At 37.3% G+C, this 24,497-nt stretch overlaps 1 protein-coding gene across 1 annotated transcript in view; it reads left to right on the top strand.

Annotated features, from left to right (window-relative positions):
• The window catches only part of CPNE4 (copine 4), a 175,571-nt gene that overhangs the window by 101,867 nt on the left and 49,207 nt on the right, over positions 1-24,497 (top strand). The window contains exon 7 of the mRNA XM_083857455.1: positions 19,568-19,666. Within this exon, the coding sequence (XP_083713581.1) occupies positions 19,568-19,666 (99 nt within the window). The remainder of the gene's footprint in view (positions 1-19,567; positions 19,667-24,497) is intronic.

The following is a 24,497-nucleotide window of genomic DNA, read 5'->3' as shown; positions in this document are numbered from 1 at the left end:
GTTTTTTTCATTTAATTTTTAATCTTTCTATTTCAAAGGTGCAGCATTAGCAGGGGCTAGTACTGGAGTAATTTGTGCTTCTGGTATTTTGGCTGTAGGAAAAATGTCTCCCAGTTGCAGATGCAGGGATCCTTCACAACCCCAAACACTGCAGATTCCAATGAATTCTGCAAAATGTAGGCATATTTCTCATACTGAAAGCTTCCCTTATTTGTTTGCCAGGACTAGGCAAAATTATAAGATGCACTTCTTTAAAGCACTATTCCATAAATTATTGCCAGGAAGGACCTCCTTCCTTTACCTTCCTTATTCATCTGTCCATCAATTTATGCTCCTCCTAGGATATCCATTGTTCCAATATCTCAATATTGCACGAGTTTTACTTGTCAAAACCAATCAGAATTACTGATAATTTTTCAAAAATACTGCCCTTCAACTTTTAGGGAAGTTTCCACAAAATCCAGTGGTGCCAGGATCCTTTTGTGACTTGTAGATGGGTGTTCTTCCACTTGCTGTCATGGAGAAAGAGAAGCATCTGTGCAAGTGTGCAATAAGAGTCTTACAACAGCAATCCCACTAGAGCTTAGTAAATAGTCTATGCCAACATAATGCTGTGCTGAAGGAAAGCCTCAGGATAATGGCAGATTTTTCACCCATCCTTTTTTCAGATCCCTTTTTCACCCATCCCTCTGCTTATACTGTCTTAATGCTGGAGATACTTCTTGCAAGCATAAATACAAAGAGCTAAAGTTGGTCAAGATTTTGATTTCAATTTCTTTCCCCAAAAACATGCTGCTTGGTTCACATAAAACAATTTGAATCTATTACAGTTTTAGCAGACTATTAATCAAAAGAAATGCGCCCCAAACTAAATATCTTTATTTTTTGCTACTCAAAACAGCATTTCATAGGTAAATTTTCTTCTCTTACTTTAAATTTTAAAACTGGAATTAAAGCATATTGCTCTTTTTAAAAAAATATTATTATCTGGTTTTTATTGATTGATTTTATCAGTTTGGGTCGAACAGAGCAATTTGAAATACATTTATCAACCTCCTGTTCAAAGCAGCACTTCCCACAGTTCTGTTCCACTTCCAGGAAACTGGACAGTGGTGAGCTCAGAGTGACATTCCTGGGGAACAGGCAGTATGAATTCAGCTTCTTGGCTGTTCAAGTGCTTGATCCAAGCCCCATTATGGGTTTGCTGAAAACCATATTTTGGAAGAATACATTTCATGAAAGTAAGATCTACACCTCCCAGCTGTCATGTATGAAAAGGTCATGTATGTTGATTATTCATTTTAATTTTCTACCTGGTATAGTTTGTAATTGGCATATCTTGATTATATTCTGGGAATCTTAAATTACCTTGTAAATTTGGAATATTAGTCAAGATGTTACACAGTCATTGGCTTTGTGATAAAATATTGTTTTCGTCTAGAGGAGAGTGTTACTAAAATGAATGTTACAGCACGACAAGGAGCAACTGCATGTTCCATTTTCCTTCTTATCTTGCAATGGAGAAATATAACCATATTTAGGCATGAATGATTTTATTCAATGAACATGAACAAACAGGTATATTGAAATTAATTGTGCTTGGAGTTTATAAAAATGATTACTTACAAAAATACATCATTTCTTTTATACTCTTTTACACTTTGATTTTGTAAAGACTAAACAAGCTTCCTAAAGCTTCTCCTTGAAAATCAATTTTTCATGTGACATTGCTGTGCTAATAATAATTCCTTAGTCCCTTTTCCTGTTCCAGACCTGAGTGATTTTATCTATAAAAAAGATGTAGTAGTTGCTGGAAAAAAAACTCCAAAACAACAAACTATCAACTTATTTTCCCCCTTTCCTCTTCGCCTCAATTAAAATACATGTTTTTAATTAAAATGGTCATGGTCTTTCTTTCATCAGCTTTCTTTCTAGCTTATGGCCTGTGTCCAGTGTGTTGCAATTAATGAAAAGTTGTTCTCATTGACCATGCTAATCTTAAACATCTCAGAGGTTGATATCTGTTTCAGAACTCAGGGGTGTTTCTTATGAAGCCTTGGTTTTGGGCTTTTTAAAACAGAAAATGCTCAAAGTCCTCTCACTCTGAACACAGCACTCAAGGAGCAAGCAGTATCCTTGTTCATACTTTCAAGTTATTTTCTGCTAAACCAAAATTATTTTACAGATTTATTTTTGATTTTGTAGTGCTTTTTAGCCCACCTTTTCCTCTGCTCTCCCGTACTTGACTCATAAAGACAGAAATAGAGACATTTCAGCAAGACTCCCTTTTTCAAGTATTTTTTTTTATGAGAGGTGATGTGAATCGCCTTTTCTTTGTGCATTTCCATTGTTTCATAGTGATTTCCAAAAGGGGTTATTGTTTCATACATTTCTCCGTTTTTCACAATGGTTATCACATTTCAGGTAATGAAAGACAAGTGAAGTTTGATCTGTCAAGAAATACTTGATTTTACTATCTATATCTCACCTTATTCCTACATTACCTTGAATTATGTATCAAACCTACTTTAAAGCAAATACATGTCTCAGCATCACTTTTTTTGCTGTTTTATTTTTTTCTCTCCACTGATGACTGAAGAAGACAATCACATTTCCAAAAAGGATAATATATTGTAATATTCAGCAATGGTACCTTAGCTTTTTTTCTATTCACTTCTGTTTCAGTTTTGACATCATGGTTAGCCAATGTGATTATAAGCATTTTTTTCCTCAAGATTTTATCAGCATTGGATTTACTTCCAAATCCTCTTCAGAATTCCTTAGATATTTTACCTACTCTATAAATAGCATGAATAAAGCATACCAGTGTAGTGATTTACACCATGGAAAGGCTTTCTAAGCTGAAATGAAGTTGCAGGTGTTCTTCAGGCCTGGGTTTGTGCTGAGTCTTTGGATAATAAACCCACCTCAATCTCCTCTGGAAAAATGAGAGTAATTATGTGGTCTTCTACTACTGTTTTGGATCTAGAGACCCATAGATGGATATAAAACTGTAGAATAATTTAGCCAGGAAGGGACCTTCATATTTTGAATTCAAAAGACCTTTTTAACAGTATTTCTCTTAGATGAATATGTAGAACTAGAGAATAAATATGAAAGAAGTTTTTATCTTCAGGCCCTGTCCCTAAACTGGAAGTAAATGAAACCATGTGACGTTAAGCCTGATTCAAATGCTTTTAACTGGAATTCACTGGGGATTTTTGGCTGGGATTTTTAAAAAAGTGCCAATTATTTTTATGTACCTAACCTGAGGCAGTCCAGGAAGATTTGATTTTTCAAAGGGGTTTGTTCTCAGTATTTTTCTCTGAAAAATCTCTTGAAGAGACTTAACTGGAAGAATCAAAATCACAAGTCTCCAATGAAAATTTTTGGGTTTGTGAAGTTAGTTCTGTATCTCAACTTTATAATTTTGTCTAGATATACATCTAGGGCACCTCTGAACTCAGCTGTCTGTTAAATTGACTGACTTTTAAAATTTTATGAAACAGAGTCAGAGATCATATTTCCTGGTAGGGGCCAGTTGATTGTCATGTTTGATTAATTCTTATGGTATTTTTCAGTTCTTCTGGAAGACAGGATCTTCTAACACAGTGAAGAGCACATCGCTTAAAGAGAGTTATTCTAACTGCATTTAGTTTTGTAACTTGTGCTAGTATGTTGTGGTAATAAATAGCCACTTTTATGTAAGTGAATGGAAGATTATAGTTATAATCACTGAAAGAAGCTATTCCTCTTCTTTCCTGCTTTCTTGTGCATTCATTAAATGTATTTCTTTATTTCACAGTTCCAATGTGTGGAACTAACAAATCTTTTCATAACATACTTACTTAATAGGTTTAATATTGTACATTTATTTGGAGCATTTCTTTGATAGATTTTGAAACACCCTACAATGAATTATTTTATATACTTGTGGTGTTGGAGCTGGTTTATAATAATATGACCTGAGGAGAACTAGAGAAAGCAAAGCCTAAACCTTGCCTTTAACTCAGATAACATTGCAAAGCACCATTGTCCAAAACAATGAATTAGATCTCAGCAAGTTGCAGAACTAAAACAAAAGCATAACATTTTAAAATACTATTGCTTACCTTATGCTCAGGTCCTGAAATTATTTCATATATACAAAGACTCATTTTTATATGTCAGTTGAGATATAGTCACAAAACTCCAGGAAGTCAAGCTTAAAAATGTTACAATACTTTGGACAACTTGCAGCACATTTCTGGTTTAATGCAGGGACACTGCCACTCAGGTTACATACCAAGAAGTTCTGTACCTTAAGTCCATATTTTTCCTAGTGCCAGTGGAAGGGAAGAGTGATAATGTGTACAGAAATAGCTTGACTGAGATTTCATCAGTGGTAGAACCAGGGCTCATTGCCACTTGTGCCTAACACTTGTGATGGCTGCTAAGCATCAGTAGATGTTTTCCATAGATTAAGAGAATTTTTCCAGAAAAGACTGATTTAACTGCATCTGGCAATTCATGGAAAAACTCCTATTTTGACAAAAGTTCTCCTTGAGAAATATTTTAAGCAGGATGGGAATTTCTGGTTGGAATAGCAGAGAGAAAAAAGCGAGGAAGCAATTAGCACTGTGAGAGTCCCTGGCCCAGAAGAGCTGGCTGAGATGTGGAGAAACCATTTGAATACAAGTCATTCACTTATTGACTAATTGCAAGCTGTCTTTCCAAGTCTTTTCTGTTGAAGCAGATCCACATCGTATAATTAAAATAAGGGGAGTAAACGAGGGAAAGGCTGATGCCATCATATGATATTTAAATGCTTCTCTTTGATGTGGGAAACTCAGGTTCAAAACCTTGCCTTAATAAATATTTAAAGATTTATGCAAAACAAAGTAGCTTCAACAGAGAAGAGCAAGAGAGAAGCACAGAACAGAAGCCTGGAATAATTTCTATAACAGTGGATAAAGCCCATGTCCACCCTGAGTGTTGTGCTTAGGTACATACAGGTCATTTTCAGAATATGAGGCATTTTGTACATATGTTTCCCGGCTAAATGCAGCAGCGTAATAATGAGAATTTAATGATGTATAACAAGTTGACATCTTCAACTTGCACACTGCAATACTAAAATGAAATTATGACTTCAAAAATGAGCAAATCCACTTTCAAGTCTGAGATCTGTTTTCAGTAATTTGAATCGCCATTAAGGAACATGCCAACTCTCTATACACTGTTGGAATTAAGCCTAACACTACTCTGTGAGCAGTCAGAAAGCAAAGTGTATGACAAATACTGAAGAAAATTCTATCCTAAATAATATTAGATTTCCTGGGATACAGATTTCTCTGAGCCTTGAGTACTCTCAGGCCTATTCATATGAAAGGTTATTTACCAATTTCTCTCTATATTTCCTGAGAGATTCTACTCTCAATTTCATCTTTCCACTTGTCAATCCCCACTGACTACTCAGCCTCACCAGCAGTATCTTGACTGAAAATACTTTTTCTGCATCCAGAGGAGGTCTACCAGGGACAGTTTGTGTGGCTTTGGAATAATTGATCAAACTGGTAGGTGGGGGCTAGTTTACAGGAAGATTGACAGCCATTACTGGCATAAAAACTCTTCCCCATGGTACTATGAAGACAAAGCAGTGAATTGCTGAGAGGCTGGTGCGCACCTTGTGGAAATGAATGCTTTTTGTGGGCTGTACACATGGCATGCTGATCTTCTTGCCAGCAAGAGGTACCTTTTTTGAGTGCTCAGCAGAAGTCTCCTGGGAATCAGTGTCTTTGTACACAGCAGAGTCATCACAAATTGGAAATATTTCTGTGTATGCAAGTGAAATGCAGAGAAAAATCTTTTCTGACTACAGATCTTCCATGGTTAGAGTGCTATGTTTAGTGACTTCAATGTAGCCATGGGTGTAATGTATTTTTCACATATGTTATAGCACAAAATAAGTGGTGTTATGAGTTCCTTCTCTTTCCAAGTATCTCTGTGAAGCCAATCTCCAGCTTCCTGTCAGATCCACCAGAAACTTCTTGTTATCTGTTCAGAGGAGAGTCAGCTTCTAGGAGAATAGGAGTTGTGTACCAGATGGGTTCCTGGTACACTGCTTACTTCTTTTGTAATACACGAATATAGAATTTATACAATTTCATCAGCAGCATGTAAGGAACCTTTTTCATTTCAGTAACATTCCTGAAAATATTACAGGTTGATTTTTTCATCTTATATCTGCTCTTCATTTCATCCAATGCATAGCAGAGTTAATTACAGTGTGGCATCTGCTTTACTCCTGACCAGCTGCATTAAAGATGGAGTTCTCACAGTATTGTGCTTGCAGGGTTTTTTTCCTCAGGTGTTCCTTCTGAGGGCCCTGTCCAAAGGCCATTGAAGGTCAGTGGGACATTCTCAGCTGGTGTAAATTATACAGCTCCATTTACTTCAGCTAATGTTGACAGTGTGCATCAGATGATATGTCATAATCTTTACCTTAGAGAGAATTGTTTTTCCTATATGTATATAGGACTAATATTAGATTGCATACTTCATATTCAGAGTTCATCACTAAATAGGTTAGAGTACTCTGTTCTGCCTACCTGTCTCAGGAATAATGTTGTTTCATTTCATAATGACATAATGGTGCCACCTGCAGTCCACAGCTTTATACAAGTGGTTTGAGATAAAGTGGTTCACAATAATAAAGCACTGAAAAAACAGAATCAGGAAGGATAACAATCATCAGTTATTTGTAGAAGGCACTGCATTTTAAGAAGAGAGGCTTTATTTCAGCTACCATAATAAGACCTTAAACTTCTCACTATTTTCCTTGAAAATATAGTCACTGCACCAATAATCTTTGCACTGGTGACTTGTCAGAGACATCCAATAAAGCTCAGTACAGTATTCTCTGTAGCTCTTTATGATACCAAGTGCTCTGGAACCTGCTGAGATACTTCATTGCAAAGGTTAGTCCCTGTGCACATATCACCAATAAAGAAAGCTCATATCCTGTAAACTGAATTTGAATCTGAGAGATATTTTTTTATTAGTGTGTAAAATCAGAATGATTAACTGATTAATGTAGGTTTTTTGTGTCTTTCTGATCTAATTGGTTTTCTCTTCTGCTGTTTTATAGGAAAACCTATTTCCAAGTACTGAAGGGTGCCCAACTACCAAGTATTCTGCTATGAATTCTTTATCATTATTACTTTTAATATGTGAATTTTGACATGGTTTTCAGAAGTTTTCCTTCCATCTCCTTTTCACAGTTGTTAAAAATGGAGTGCATTTGTGCTTTTACCTAAATAAATGAAAATAAGAAGCGGTGTACAGAGACAATGGGCAAGCATACCACACTGCTTGGGAAAAGAAACATAGTGAAATAGAGAAGAGATTAGAAAATCCTATTAGTTGCAGTTGCTTCATAGAATGAACTAAGGTATTTATGAGTTAGATCTTTTTTTAAATTACTTTTCCTTGTGGGTAGTCTTCAGAGACTATCTGCAGACCAGATGGAATAACCACTTCTTTCTGCCTGAATATTCTGCTCTGTGTAGGGTCTCTTTTTTCATTGATATGTGATTGTTGTTTAATAGGGTATTGATACAGGCACATGTTTTACTCTACTTCCTTTAATAGTAGTGAAATAAATTACCACATTAGTAGGAAATAGGGTTTATAATTACATTGAAGTAAATGTTTGATTCCCCCTTCTTCTTCCATTGGTAATTATTTTAATGACAGCTTCATAATTCACCTAAGCAGAGTAATGAAAGGATGTCTGCACCTACATGATTTTCCTGAACGCAAAGGAAATTGCGCATTAATCTGACATAATGTTAACATTAGGGAATGAATTGCCAGCTCAGTTTTAACCAGACCTCTTTTTATTCACCTTCAGTTATTTTTGGTATAATTTTGTAATTTATGCAATCCTGATCACATATTCAGAGAAGATACTTAGCTGAGCACTGTTACTTCCCACCACTTATTTGGAGTACAAACACAGAGATCAGCTATTGAAAGTCTGGGTTTAGAGTACCAGCCCCACTCTTTAAGGAAGTTCTTGTTTTTTCCAAAATGCTGCATTTCTTGGCATTCAAAACACAGGACCCCTCTGCTAAACCCAGGAAACGGGCATTTCAACTTTTTTCCCCAACTGTTTGCTGGGTTTGTATGCTATAAAATACTCGAGTATGGTAACTCTACTATTTTTCTTGTGTTCTTCAGTCTGGGGTATGTTAGCGGGTAGTTGTAACTTAAGAGCAAGCATACTGAAATGTATAGGGTTTATCTTTACAGGAATTTCTCATGGAATCAGACATGTTCTTTCATTTATTCTCATTGCTCCTGGATGCCCTGAAAACAGATTTGAAATGTAGAGGAGGAAACTTAATATGGGTGGATATTGACAAATGTTTTCATTTTATCCTTCTATACTGTTATGCCATGGAAGTATATGTATTTTAAGTTGCTCTTCAATACTTAGTCGTTTTCAATTTAAAAAAAAGGAGCTAGATTTTCTTCAGGTGCTGAGAGATGATGGTGGAACAGCAAGCAGTGATGATCTTAGCTGCTTTCAACACAGTGATTGCAAAGTCTTGCACGTGAGCAGGGCTTCACACGCTGCTGTTGGGTGGCTGATTCCAGAATTGACTCTGGCACCTCTTCACGAGCTGGCAGAAATGCTCTGCGACACTTCAGGGCAGGAAACAGCAAAGAACTCTGTGCCAGCCTCAACTGCAGGGGTTGTTGAGATGGCAGAAATTTAATTGCTTGTGCTGGAATCAGGCCAGGAAACAGGGTCAGCTCTCTTGTCCTTTGGAAAGAAGTATTCTGGCACGTCACAGATGCAGCAGCAGCACTTGGAGTTGCAGCAGAAAATTTTTGCAGCAAGCTTGGATCCCATCCTATACATAGAGGGTTTTCCCTGTACCGAAAAGCCCACCCTGTAACCCTATTAGCTAGGGATTCACCCAAATAAAGTCAGTGTCTGTCTTCACTAATATCTTTTGCCAAAATCTTGTCTCTTTGAGTTAGGATGAAGGTATATCTCTGCCACCTCATTCAGATGCCACTGATGATAGCCATGTGTCACTTTCTTTGTTTGCTTATTTTGAAGGAAAGAAAGGTGGTTAGATACAGGTTTATTTTCAAGACTGCCAAATTTCTGTTAGAAATCTGATAACACAATGGAAAAAAAGAAATCCCAAAAATAAACCTGAAATTAAACAACATCACCTCTTATTGTCACTGGAAAACATGCCAAGAAACAGAATTTGAATGAGTATTTCCTTCCTGAAAATCTTAATGTTGGGCTTCTCATCACTGATTCTGGGCATTTTGGACTCTTCATTTTGCTGTGTTGTGAATATATCAGAATTTTGTTTAGGTTGTTTAGTACCAAACTTCAAACCTTAATTTAAGTCACAACATATTGCTCTTGAGTGAGAAACAGGATAAGCACAGAAACTCTTCAAAATAAATGTATCATTTCACAAAAAATCATCATCTGTTTTTAGATGGATCAGAAGAGGAAGGCAAAATTAATCAAATTAATTACTATTCGCACATGCTTTGCTTTGTATATTTGGCAAAAGAGAATCACAATAGTGGTTTAAAGCAACTACTTTCTGGAGCACTCTGTGCAGCAGGTTATTTGTGTCTTAGTAATTTTTTTACACTCACAGAAAGCTCTCAGATTCTTTTTTTTAGTTCCAATGTATGTAGCTGAGTTTCCTTATGATTTAACACATCATGTTTCCTTGATAAAAAGCAGGGAAGGACTCATATAAGACAAGATTTAAATACTATTTTAATTGTTGATTTGGAATACATATATATTCTAGAATGTGTATTACAGAATACATATATAATCTATACATATATATTATGTGTATATAAATATGTATAATATTCCAGATATATTATATATATATACACACACCATATTTGATAAATTAATTCTATATTCTTTCATTAATATAGAATTACAATATGTTACATTTTAATAGATATGTATATTTCACAGTGTCTCATTCTTCATAGGGGAAGAATCTGGGCTCCCTAGATGCTACAGCAAAGCACTCAAATACTTCAATCAGGCTTAAGCTTTCATCTGATTTCTACATCATTTCACCCATGTGGGAACCTCAGTGGTTCTGTCTTCCACAGCTAATTTTCTGCCACTGTTTTTCTCCTTTCTGCTTCTATCCTTATAAAATATTCTTACAGAAGAGATGCTGTATCCATATATGGCCACATCCTCAGGTTTGCCAATCACCTAGGGTAACCAGGATGCTGAGGGCTTGGGGTTTTCAGCCTGTTTCTTCCTGAGATGTTGGAAACAAACCTGATAGGCAAATGCAAGAGCTCCCTGCTCCTGTGCCAGCTTTCCCAGGAAGCTCATCCTCATGTTTCCACCTCACCATACAACTTGCTTGTTTATACCAAATGTCACATCTGTGGTTACAGAAAGAGATAAACCTGGAAAAGATAAACCAGCTACTAAGAACTCATAATTATGGAGAACACCTATTAAACTCTTGAATAGATGCAAGGGGAATACAAATAGGAAAGGAAGTCTGCGTAGATTTAAACAGGTATTCTAATGTATTCTGTTAAACTGTTATTTTCTACTCAGTATAAGAACAAAAATCAGAAACCAGGTTATTAAATATGTACAAAAATCCCTCAAAAATGCGAGAAGTTACATTAAAAATATTACATATGCCAAGTGTTGCCATTTCACAGCTTTGGCAGGTTCATGAGCTTCCAAGAAACAGGAAAATATCTGCTCTTTAGGTGATACATGATGTTTTTTGGAAGATCCAGATACCATATCATGAACTTTTTTTAACTCTTTACTGGAAATCTTCAATAATACATTGCCTTGGATGCTTGTGGCATTGCAGGGATTTAGATTCCTCATGGATATGGTTTTAGTGTCCACATGGGAGACAAACTCAACACTAAACACAGCACAGGAAATAAAACTCTGGACAGAAAACTGAAACAGTGCTGAAAAAGGCTGGTGGTTTTGTTTCTAATTGTGTGTTCTGTGCACTAACTCTGAGATGTTATTTGGAGGGCTCACCTTGAAGCATCAGTGCATCTGTGTGAAAGCACTGACTGAAGCTCAGAAGATGAGAAAAACAAAGTAAATAAACCAAAAAGTAAATAAAACTAACAAAAAACCCACCCTAGAAATGAAGCCCTTCACACTTGGAGATGACTGCTAGAAGAAGTGCAAAGTGTTCAGTCGAAATTTCACATATTGTGACCATGAGATAAGAAACTGTGATCTTTATTCTCAGACCTTTACCCTTAACTTAAGCTTAGGTTTAACCTTTAACAGTGACCAGGTTATTTTAGCCATTTCTGTTATGATGGCCTCTGCTCTATCTCTACCTATGTCTCTTGATTTTCCATAGGAAACATGGTTTAGAGTATTATTTTAGCAAACATTTAGAATTGCTTCATGTTTCTCAATTGATTTCTTGTCCACTAAAAACTTTCTATGATTGAAATCTCTGTTGGTTTTCATTTTAGAACTTACCCATAATTGGGAAGACTCACCTCCCCTCCCCTGTGTTACCATCCACTGAATAGTGTGGCCAGTTCAGGGCCATTAAACCTGTTTGCCAGGTTATTCTTTTGGAATGATATCCAAGAGATGTGTCATTAACTCCCCACGGATTGACAACAGAACAATCGGTGTAATCAGTTACTTTCTGTAAACACTCATCATTATTACAGTTGGTGTTTGGGGACAGGTTGATGCTGCTCTGGTGTGGAAGAGCATTTCGTACTCTTTCTGCCAATTATCATCATCTTCCTTTCCTGCTTGACATACATGGCAATAGCTGATTTTTATCTGCTGCTTTTCAGAGGGCAAGATAAAGCTAATGAGTTTTTTTAGGAACTGTAAGTAGATAGTGGGAACTGGATAGAATCTTGTTCTGCCTGAGAGCTTTTAGATACGCAGCTATGAATTATGGTAAATTTCACTGCTGTGCTTGCAGCTTCTCCAAAAGATAACCCAGACAGGCTTGCCAACAAGTAATGCCCTTTTTTTGCTATGTAGGGAATTGTTAGTAACTTCATTGAGCAGAGATCTCAGATGCATCTAATGGGAGGAGGTGCTGCTGGGTCAGTACACTAATTTATCATCTCTCACAAAAGTTTAGAAATATTCTTTTGCATAAGGACAGAACAGATTGTGAACTAAAAGAAGGGATATTCATGGGGAAAAGTACTGGAGGTATACTGATAATCTCACAACAGGAGCCTCAGGGGAGTATTTGCAGAAATTTTTGTTCTTACTGTATTTTGCTATTAGTTTATTGTAACTAAAAAAATGTTGCACCTTATGTTGTGTACTACAAGGCCAAAGACAGTCACAAAAACTTAAATCTGGTTGATTGACATGGAAAGTTGCCATTTTATACTTACTTTAAAAATGTTCCAGCCTGCTTTCTTAATTGTTGAGCAACTAATTCTTCATGACCACAAGCAGGACACTAAAAAACTTGCCTAGTTTCCGTGTTGCATAGTAAGTTGCTAGAGGCGTTTTGGATGGGAAATACACACATACCCAAAATACTGTTATTAACAAGGAGTTCTTTAATATAAAGAAAGTTCTTTAATATAAAGAAAAAAATGCAACTACACAGATCTGTATGTTAGGTCTCATCTGCAGAAATGGAAGTGTGCATGCATTTGTTTCCATGCTGAACCTGTTTAGTAGCTGTATGTTTGCTTGTATATATACTGAGGATGTTGTTACATAAACCTGGCTGTGACTGTTAAGTAGAAGCATATTTATGTGTTCACCATGAAAAACCTAGAGAGTCATTGAAAATACAGTTATAAGTTCTCCTTCACATAATTCTAATTTATTGTAGCATATTGCTCTGTTTCAGAGAAATATTTGTGGGCTTCATTAGTCAACACTGAAAGCTCTGTGTTTGAGGCTCCTAGGCACCCTTGTAATACAAATAAGGGTAATTAACCAGCTGTGGTTTTAAGTAATTGGTTTTGAAATGACCCTGATGACTTTTACGTGCTGTGAGCTGTCAAGAAAGGGCAACATCCAACTGTGAGGATTCCTGTCATTGCTGAGCCACTGTTGATGTACTTAAGTCTAGTGCTGGTGTAGAGAGACTGGTTCAGTGAGAGTGGTTCTGTAAATGGTCTCTGTTTTCACTTTTCAAGAAGTGAAGTAGATTCAGGCAAGTGTCATGTCACAGCTGTCAACAAAAATTACTCACTCACTTTGAGTCAGAATACCTGTCCTGTTTTGAAGAATTCTCCTTCCCTTCACTCTTCTCTCCAGGCAAATAAATTTAAAATCAAACTTCCCATGTGTCTATATACACAGGCAGGCTGCTATAATTACTGCGGCATGTCAAAGGCAATGCAGAATCTCTTTACATTAACCAAAAAGGAGCTATCAATGAGTTTGTGTCTTAAGTGTCCTTCAACAGGCAAAGGACCTGCATCCAGTAGAACACTTTAAACATATCAATTACCACCATTTATGTATATGTTAATGAAATCCTGGCACTTGTTGAAGATGTTATGAAGAGTCTCATTGCTTGCAATGGAGCCAGTATTTCACCTAATGTTTAAGAAGCAAACTCAGCTGTGCTAATGGACTGAACTGGTATCAGTCCGTTCCAGTTCAGAAGAATAGATGATGTTGTTTTCAAAAAAAAATGTGGCTCTGTAGTCAAGAAGAAACTTTGAAATTTTCTTCTACTTCAGCTTCACAGAAGCTGCACATATTCTAACAGCATAATGTATGAACTCTTCTTCCTCCATTAGGTCAGGAGGTTTTGAGTACTTTAATTTGAAGAATTGAGCTAATCTCTCAGAGATGAAAAAGTTAAAATATTTTATCTACAGTGCTCTGAAAAAGGTTTTACTTTGACCAGTGAGAAACTTGCAAGAAACACTGGTTCATTTCAGCTGCTTCACTCTATTCTCACTGGAGGCCAACTTCAGAGGAAATTGGAAACGAGACTTAAAAAGCTGATTTTCCCTTTCTGGAGAAGCACAACTACTGAAAAGCTAAAGCTATGATGACCAACTTGAACGGAAAAAAGAGTAGAGTATTTCAGATATATCAGAAAAGACCAAATTTTTATACTGTAATGTTTATAATTTAGAATTTGGCTTTGGAACATCATACCTAGAGAAACAGGATAACTTGAAGTTTTTGCTTTTATGCTGAAGGTTTTATGTAGTTTTTCTGGTACACACATGGGGAGAATGGGTAAAGGTCTTCCTACAAAAAGACATTTTTTAAGTATTCCAAGTTGGGTGTGGATAATTTAGGGAGGTAGAGTAAAATATTTGCATCATTATCAAGTAGTAATAACCCTGATTAGAGACGGACTGTTCCAGAAAGATAATTTTGATAATCAACTAATTTTTTTTTTTTTTTTTTTTTTTTCACCTTCTCTGTCTCGTGGTAGGTATGGGGCGGGGGGGGGGGGGGGGGAATGGGAGGGGGAGGAATTGGGAAATAGGATGGGCTTGGGGGTAGTTTGGGGGTTTTGTGTGTGTTGGGGTTTTGGTTTGTTTATTTAGGGTTGGTTTTTTTAAGTTTTCACTCATCCTAGAGGATGAACCAAAGAGGATGAACCATTTGTAGCCTTTTGCCACCTCATACCACCTGCATTTCAGAGAGCAACAAGAAGTAGAGCGGGTCACTGATGTTGTCTTAAGACCTCATTTCTTTGAGACATAGTGTCATATAAACTCAACCTATAAAAATTATTGAGGTGTTATTTTAGTTTAGAATTAACTGGTAAAAATTTTATGACTGACCGTGCTGTAATTTATTCCATTCAAATCCAACAATGACCATTCTCCTTCTTGCCTAGCCACAACATATCTTGTTTTACAAAAATGCAAGGAGAACAAACCAAGACAGTTTCTGTTCAGAATTTTAGCCACTTTGTTCAGTACTGTTACCCTACACATAGCTAGTGACAATAGGCAATTAATAGGCAAAGAGTGTTTTCTTCCTTGAAGGGTATCCTTTCCACCCCCTACTGAGTGTCAGGGAACACATACTGAAGTAAAAACAGAGAGAAAAATCTCCTTTTCAATGCAACATATGAACTAGAATCTCACCTGGATCAGAGCCAGATCAGGGAGCCTCCTATTCAAGGGACTTGACTGTGACTGCTTGAGGCTGCTGCCTTTCTGTCTGTCTGGCACTTCTGCTGGCATGGAGCAGCTGGAGAGCAGGCCAAGGATTTGGTTTCCTCTCCCACCTGAGCCACTATCTTTTGGTCACAAGTTATTCAAGTGTTTTACGTTAAATAAGTCTTAGGTTATCAGGAGAGCTGTCTAACACTCTTCCTCTCCAACTAGATGGCAAGGTAGTGCCAGCACAAGCCATGCTAACATTTCATAATTGGACTTTGAACATACACACACGGAGCTGGAGAAACTCAGGCCGGCAAGACTGGGAATTTTCAATTCTTCTAGTGGCTTTGTGCGTGCTATAAGCAGCAGTGTCTGGCTAGCTGAGGGAAACTTGAATGGATTCTTTTCAAGAAGTACTTTTCCACGATCTGGCTGTCAGCTGCCTCCTGATAGGATTCAGTCAGGAGACTCACTGTCTTTTAGACAGTGTCAGTCTTTTAAAAACTAACCTTCAGAGCATGTTTTGGGCTTGTTCATAATTTGCATGGTTGAGTCCCACATTTCTCCATTACCATACCCAAAGGTGCTTATATAACAGTTCTTTCATTGTGGAAATCTAATGGGGGCATATCACTTCAAGCATTTCTCAAAAGATGTATAGGGAAAATAACCTCAGTATCTGCAGATACCTATACAGAAACACGTGCTTATTGTAGCCAGTCTTTTTCTCTTAGTTCTTGTAGTTAAAGATAGCCAGGATTATGACTATGGGAAGAATTATTTTATGACAATTGTACTGGAATTTTGTTGCACTAGTATGGAGGCTTGGAAAAAGTCTCAATAAAATCAGAAATCATGCAAGTGAGTTATCGCTCATGCAGAGGTAGCAAGATTAATATAGCTGTCATCTTCCGGGAAGCATTGGGAAAATCAGCAAGAGAAGCCTGTGCTGTTGTAGCTCCAGTGTCAATGCAATCTTTCGTGAATGCCCTTTGTAGCAAGAGTATTGGCAAAATCTAATCTTGGTGAAAAAATTGAAATTAAACCAGGGAAAATTTCCATCAGCATCCACCTGAGATATCTTTTTCTTTTAAAAATGGACCTTTCTCCAATGAAAGGTTCAGTTTCAGTCTGGAAAGAAATCTTTCATTTTGTGCTATTTACAAGAAAAGCTGAAGGAATGAAGATGTAGATACTCAAAAGTGATCCTCTGATGTCATTTTAACTGAGTCTCTTGGTTAGTTCTGCCAAGGATAGCACAGTGTTCCCTCTCCCTGCGCTCAGCAGGTATTTTGAGGAGGAAGATAAGATCACGCAGGGCTGAAAGATGTTCTCCATCAGCAGTCAGCACTATTCCATCACCATGCAGTATTAGCATAGGTTATTATTCCCCGTATTTGAGCTTGTAAGCAGTAGGTAGGAGACTGAATTCTTTCAGCAGTTATCTGAACACTGATTTACCAGCATTCAAATTAAGTGTATGGAAAGCCTCTTTAAATTAATGAGACTTTTAATAACAGTGTATGTATACTGTTAATCATCTATTTAAGCAATCTCTAAGAGTAGAGACCAAAAGAACACATTAAGGTTTGCCGAAAGATAAAGTATGATTTACATTGTGGAAGATTTGATTTGAAGAGAGACCAAAAAATGCTTAAAAGTATTTCATAGGAAAGTAATATTTTGGCTATCATCTGTGGTCTTTACCTGATTATGGATTATGGATTATTTGCAAAGATCCTTCCCTGCTTGTTTGATCTGAGTGGGTTTTATAAAAATGTCTGGACCACATTATTTCTATGTTTCAGAAATGCTTTTCACATACATTTGAAATGCAGGATCCTTACTGTGTACAACATGTTTTTCAGACAGTAACAATTACTTTCTACTGCCAGATGTGAAACTTAGGGGGAAAAAAAAAAAAGCAGTCATAATGGATGTATGTGCAGGAATCCCCTTTCTCCCTTAACTGTAATTGAACAAATGGCACTGAGATAATACTGTAATTGTTTGCCTTTTCCATGGAGCCAGTATGAAGATTAAAGTACCATGTGGCTTTCTGAAAACTGAAGTTAGAGAACCCCCAACTTGAAAGAAAAAGCAGTTGGATCTCTGTTGGGTGGACATTTTATATATAATTTAACCTTGCTCATCTCCACTGAAAGTTCTAACCACAAATAAGCACTAAGAGCTTTTCCCCCTATGTAAGAGTCGGCACCCTAATAGAAATTTTTCAAAATAGCTTTTCCTGGAGGACTCTGATAACCTTGGTCTGTTCTTGTATTTATGGTACAATTGAGTTTAAATACTGAACCTAAAAAGGAAATCCGGTTGGATAATTTCATAATAAGCATTCTTTTTTTTTTTTTCTTTTTCTTTGTGAAATAGTAACTTTTTCAAAAACATTGTTTTCAAAGTTTCCAGCATTAGTAAAACTGTACTTTTTGCACATTCATAACAATTTTGCTATGGCATTTTGAAAAATCTTTTATTTAGTATTACTTCTAAGACCTTAAAAAGCTTTTGCAACCATTACAGAGAATATATTTTTAAGTCATGCCTGACCTGTGAAATACATTTTTTATTAAATATTTATAAAGTAACTTCAATAAAAATAAGCATTTTATATTCGCAAGAAATTTCACAGAAAAAAAAAAAAGAAATTTTCAAGCTCTATGAAACAAAATTGGTTTCAGGAAATTTTTTTGTAAATTAAATTAGTTTTTCTTGGATATCTTTTCTTGTAACCAGCTCAAATAAAAAATTCTGTTGATAAGAAACAGAGAGTAATTTTTAGGGAAGATTTCATCCAAAAGACTACTCCAGGACTGTTAGTGTTAAAAATACTGCATCTAGTTTTTTTCCGGGCAGTATTACTACTATCAGAATCAGAAATCCACTTGCATTTGATTACTCTTGTATGAAATTCAGCCTGTAAACAAACACATGCAGGAACTGCCCCTTTCTCCCTCTACCCATCCCCTCAATGTCAAAGCTGCTAAAAATGTATCTCCAAGGCTTAGAGCAAAATATTTTCACATTTTGATATGAAGGTCTTCCTCTAGTCTGGGATTCCTGCATTAAAAAAAATAGGCAAATAAAATAGGAGGTGATAGGATGATCCAAATCTCAAGCTTTGTCCACCTACCAGCTGTGACTGGGTTATTTGGGCTGGTTAGAAAGCATAATTGGTGGACAGGGAAGTCTGTTTCAATAAAGAGCTTTTTTTGTAAATATTTAAAACTCAAAATCCAGTGGACATCCAATGATTTCAGTTTCCTTCTGAGTAAATTCAGTGCCCCTTTGGACCAAGCAAACTTCAAATGGCTTGAGGAGTCTTTGAGGAGCAAACCTTGCTCTTCCTCTCGTGTTGCCTGACCCCCAGTGCTGGGTCAAAAGTACTGAGCCTCGTTGAGACAGAGAAGCCAGATAAAACCCACTGTTGTTACCCTCAGAACCATATGAGAGTAACATAACAGTGTGTTCCTCATGACAGGGCAGATGGCTTTGACACATTTCCGGTTTTTAAAAAAAAAAACTAAGAAGATATCTTTTAGCTGGACATTTTCAGTAAAGGCCTCCTGATTTAGTCAATGTATGCGACTTTTATCTAGAGAGAACATAAGGCTGAATTTGGAATTTTGTTCTTTAAAGCTGGGAGCCCCTTTATTGTCTTTGGAGCAGTTTTGAAATTAAAATTTAGCAAAGCATGTAGTTATTTCTATGTGCTTCAGTCTTGGCTAGCTGAGCTGTATTTAGCAAAATCTGTAAAATAAAATTCTCAAAGCTCAAACTCATTGAGATGTTCATCTTTATGCATGAATTTAGGCAAGACTACCAGTGAGGTTTGGTTTGAATAGTCACTGTTGAGCAACAGCGGGAAACAGCCAAGATATGGGCACCAAACACTGATGTGTATAATTTCAAACCCATTTCAAAAAATGATGTCTGTAACTATTGTCTCACCTTCACTGACTGTAAAAATGAGAAAAGTAATGTTTGCCCAAGGCAAACAGGGTTTTGAATATTAATTTGTATTTGTAAAGCATATCAACAAGGTAACTCAGGACACCATTTGACCATGAATATACAAATACACATAATCCTGTATTTTCACACCTAGTAAAATGATGCAAACAAGAAATCTTTTCCTTCTGAAATACATGACTTGCTTCATTAGGCAAACTCCATAACACAGAACTATCAGCAACAAGCTGTGTTGAGATTCGACTTGCCATTTTATTTGGATCAGAACAAGAATAAGGGTTTAATACGTCCTGTGATTTTGTTTTTGGTAAAACACTCCACTCCGTGTATATCATAATTTCTCCTGTAGTGTTTTTCAATAAAATCTCTTTTCTGTCTGAAGAAAAATATGCTGGTTTGTTCTTTTTCCCCTTTGTCTCTCCAGTGCATAGTTTGGGACTGGGATTCCAATGGAAAGCATGACTTCATTGGAGAATTTAGCTCGACTTTCAAGGAAATGCGAGGAGCTATGGAGGGAAGACAGGTAAGTGGAAACCCCCTGAGCAGTCTCACTATGTAATCTCTGTAGAGCAGTGTTCCCTAGACAATCCCGTCATAAAGCAGGTGGCATTGCCTCATCATCTCCCAGAATTTAGTTTTGTTGATCTCTCCCACAGGTTTTACTGTTACCTGAACAGAATAATCTGAAAATGTAAAAAAGCATTTGTTCCTGTACTTTCATGCCTGGAATACTTAAGGTTTTTTTCTAGTTCCCGTTCCACAGGCATTTCTTTCTGCTAAGATTTATTTCCTTTGAGCCCAAGCACATGGTTTCCATGAAGTTCTGTGCTGCAAAGCAGATGCCCATTCTGGCTGCTCAAAATGTTTCCCTGCTGGCCTAAATTGAGTGAGGGTCATTTTCCATCTTTCTCCATTTCTCATGTGCTGCATTCATTGCTGCCAGCTTTAACTAGAACCCATCATGATGAAACTAATTGGTTTTCTAAGTATTTCATGATTTACAGTCCTAAGGAAAAATGAAATTGTTAGCTTATCAATAATTTCACTTCTTTATGTCAGTCTGATCTTTTCAAATTGCAGCTGATAGTAATTACTTAATATGATGAGTGATTTGGCATATCTAATTCTAGAAATTGTCATTTTCTATAATTATTTACTTCTAAAGGTGCTAGTTTTGATAAATTCTCTGAGGGGGAGTTAAAAACATTAATCCTACAGATAATTTGTATTCATTATCCCAGTGTTGTTGGGATCTCAATCCCAAACACAAATTCCTAATAGGCTTTATCTGGGTTTTATATTAAGGTTCTGTTTGTGATGTGTTAGTAAAAATCTAACACAGAGTTAGAAGGTGTTTGATAAGCAGTCAGTCTATGCCATAGGTCAAGAAACATTTATGGCTCTTCTAGGTGTTTTCTGTTGAAGTTCTTAGAATACACTAAAGTTTGGCAAATGCTGCTCGCGTGTGTAAAATACTGCTGATATGTATCAGTCATATGTTAGTCCATTACAAACAACTTCTGAACACAACCTGAGTGTAAACAAAACCCTGTTTGCTCTCTCAAATCAGGTCAGCAGATCAAAACTTTTATCAAACAAAAATCTGAGTGGAAATAAAGAGGTAAAAAAATCCCAGAATAAATAATATTAACAAGGGCAGTTATGTGACAACATTCTAAATTTGTATACAAATACTTGTGGCTCAGGAAGGGATTATGTGAGAGTGGTAAAGTGTATGTATTTTCAATGTAAATGTCTTAAAACCACATCATGGTCCCTCCCAGGAGACATCTGGTTGGCCAAGACAAGACCCTTGTAGTCCAGAATGCCAGGAATGGCTCTGCAGGATAAACTATGTATTCTTTATTATGATGGAGAAATAGAATGCTTTTTTTCCATCCTCAGCTAGCAAAAAGGATGATTACACTTTCAGAGGCATAAGACATTAATGCAGCCATTTGTCAGTTCTTGTTCTAGGTTGTCACTGCAGTATCAGAGTGCTGTCCAGAAATGTTTTAATTTTCCCCTATGGTTTAAGTGCCTGAATCTTACTCTTGCTATGGGCCTGCCATCTGCCATTCTGCAGGTTGTCTTTTACCTGTAACCTTTTCCCTGCAATCTTCCTGCACACACCCTAGGAACTGTGCCTTTTTTTCTTCCTTGTTCCTCTCATTCTGCTGTGGCTGTGAAGTTATTTTGTGGGCTTGCACCTGCAAAACCCTGCTGTTGGTATAACTAAATCTCGTGGGACACAGTTACCACCAAGGTGGGAATCAGTTTCCTTTCTCTTCTTTTCTAATCCTTGTTTGTAGCCTAGAGGTAAACAAGATTGAGTGGATAAGATAGAAAGTATTAGTCATTTAAGTGGTTGATAAATAGTGATCCAAAAATATAAATGTCCATGCTAGATGGCTCTTGCCCCTGATGAAATCAGGGTTTGGTGAGCACTAATAGCATGATAGACAAGAACAAGCAGTAGGAGTTTGAGCAGGTCCTGGTGGAGATAATGTACTTATGGAAAACAATACTGTGGTCACATGTTGTACAGAAGAGGTCAGTTGTGTGGGAAGCCACTCACTTGGCTGGAGCCAGAATGCAATTTCCCATTTGTAGTGGTTTATGGCCAATTTGGGAGGAAAGCTCCTCAGGGGCCCTCCCTCCCCTTCCCCAGCCGGTTTGGGAAAAAAAAAAAAACCTCCTCAGAGAGAAGTGGAAAGAACCCTGTTTATTAAACAGGCAAAGCACTCCTCCACACAATAAATTGAACAATACCCGATGACAAGAACTTGGTGCCGCTCTGGAGAGATGACAGATTTAGAAAAGAAGGGGAAAAATCATCCTGTGGATGGTTGCTCTGTCTCAGTCCCTCTGGCGCTGGGAAACGTTGCTGCACAGGATGGATCTCGGTGGGTTCCAGGTGCAAGTCCCCCAGCGCTCCCCCGGTTCCTCAGTCCAGAGAGATTTTAACAGTTCCAAGGGAAGGTGAAAAAAAGGAGAAAAGAAAGAAAGAAAGAAAGAAAAATAAAAAACCAGGAAGAAAAGAAAAAACGAAGCTTCTCCCCCTCAGCTACCTACACACTAACTAACTAAAAAGAAGGGAAAAAAAAAGAAAAAACCTCTCTGTCCTGCGCCATGTGTTGCTGACTCCAACTCTCAAAGCCAGCCGGCGGAGGAAGGTTTCTGAGAACAAACTCCCTTCTCCCTCCCCTTTGCTCTCAGACCCAACACCAAAGGTACAAAGCACAATATCCAACACAAACCCAACAGACGATTGGGGATACAAACATCGTAACATCACCCTAGGACACCTTTTTTTTTCACTCTCTCCCTGTCCCTCCTTCATCCTATCTCAGTTTTCTCTATTCTGCAGAAAGAACTATTGCTGCTAAAGGCAATATATGCCATTGCCCGTGGACCCCATAAAAACATCTTAGTGCATAGTTTATGTCAACATCTTTTGTGCAACATTAAGTAATGTTAGTAGCAGTTGTCAGTACTTTTCTTTAGTTTTAGCCTCCCTAAAGAAAAAGCATGTGCAATGGAGTGTTTACTTTGAATAAAGAGGTTATAGGTGAACCTTGGGGAAATTAAAGAGAAGGAAGGTGTTTTGCCTTCAAGTAGATGTGTTGCTACCTACTTCTGATAAGGAAGGCCATATCAGAGAAATGTAGTTATATGTGAGTGGGGAGATGAGTAGGTTAAGCATAGTTCTTTGTTCCTAGAAGAGACCCTTTCATAGCCTCAGACCAGAAAATATTGTTTTCCATGTAGTAGTCCTTTCAGTCAGGGGAATAAAACTACATCCACCAGCCTCTGGTGTTAACATTCTTTCACACTGCTTCACAACAATGAGTGTTGAGTGTTGAAGATGAGGGCCAAAAGCCTGGAACTTCATCTCAGATGATGTGAAAGCCAGAGTAAAGAGCAGAGTTCAGATCTGACATCCCTGTTTGAGTTGCTAGGAGATGCAGCAAAGCTTCTCGTTCTGGTCATGTTTTCTTTTGTGCAGTAGACTTTACAGCCAAATACAGTACATTGCTATAGCTCTGTCAAAAGATAATCAAAACACTCTAGTGATTGTCAGCCAGGGTTTTTCACTCTCCCAGGAAACTGGACAGAATTGGAAGGAATATTCATCATTGGTAGGGCATCCAGGAACTTTGATTAAGCTTCAGCTGCAAATTTGTGTGGTTTTAAAGGAGGCTACACCAGTGGCAGAGATCTCCATCTCTGCCCATCAGCAATGCCTGTATTGGTTGGAATCAACAGCACAAGTTGTCATAAATGCATTAAGTAGTGAGAGTGGGAGTACCACAGTTGGTGCTGGTGAGCAGGATGGACTGTGTGGCATCTGTGAACTGCTAGTGCTTCTCACCATTTCACCAGCTCACCTCGTCTCTGGAGGAGCTGACAAGGATGTTAAAGTTGCCTTTTAATTGTACATAGTTCATCCTTCAGAAAGCACAGAGCATTCTGACCCATTCTTCAACCTCCCCCTCTAAAAGTAAAGATATCTTTGTCTTGTAGCCAATCTATCAACTGCTACAGAACCACTTGAGATGGGTATGTGTCACCTGCTTATTTATATAAGCCGGTGGTGCTTCTAAGACTCTTCCATCCCTGGGCTGTGAAACTGCTTGGGTACTGATTATCCCAAGTTTTGTGTCAGCCTCAGATGAGCTTACTGGCATGCCGTGGCCATGAGATTTCTCAGAAATTCTTATTTGAGACCAGGCATCATTTAGATAAAAGCTGTAAATCTAGCACTGATATCTTCTGAGTGATTGAATCAGTACTGTGTGAAGAGAAGAAAAAATTCCTTACCTGAATAAGATCACTTCTTTTTAATAAGAAGTGGCATAAGTTGTTTATGACTTTCTTTTCTGAATGTGGTAAGTCTTGGGTGAGATTCACAAATCTTGAGTTACAACTCCTTCAGAGTGTTAAGCGCTTCTCCATGACTAAGAGGACTGAATTCTGGGAAAACTTGCTGGTCTTCTGTTTTAATCAGACTTTCTGATCATGAAGAACCTCAGATTAATAACTTTATGTGTTTCTGCTCCATAAAAATTACCTTATGTAATAGACTGTTCTGTTCTGACACTTAGCCTGTTTTCATACTGACCACCAGTAAAAATGGCACAAAGAGATCTTCTTGTTCAAATGCACATCTGAGTAGCCTTTGCATGAACCACGGTTTAATGATGAAATTGGTAGTGCTGGGTTAACAGTTGGACTCAATGATCTCAGAAGTCTTTTCCAACATGTAATTCTGTGGTTTCTAAATCTTCTATTAATACTTTCCACCGTTCCAAACTTCATTATTTACTCCTTCACCATAATCTTGACCCAAA

This window comes from Zosterops lateralis, assembly GCF_965231275.1.
Source record: "Zosterops lateralis genome assembly, chromosome: 1".
NCBI classification, from domain to species: domain Eukaryota; kingdom Metazoa; phylum Chordata; class Aves; order Passeriformes; family Zosteropidae; genus Zosterops; species Zosterops lateralis.
Note: the sequence above shows the minus strand (reverse complement) of the source record. Positions and strands in the feature narration are given on the sequence as shown.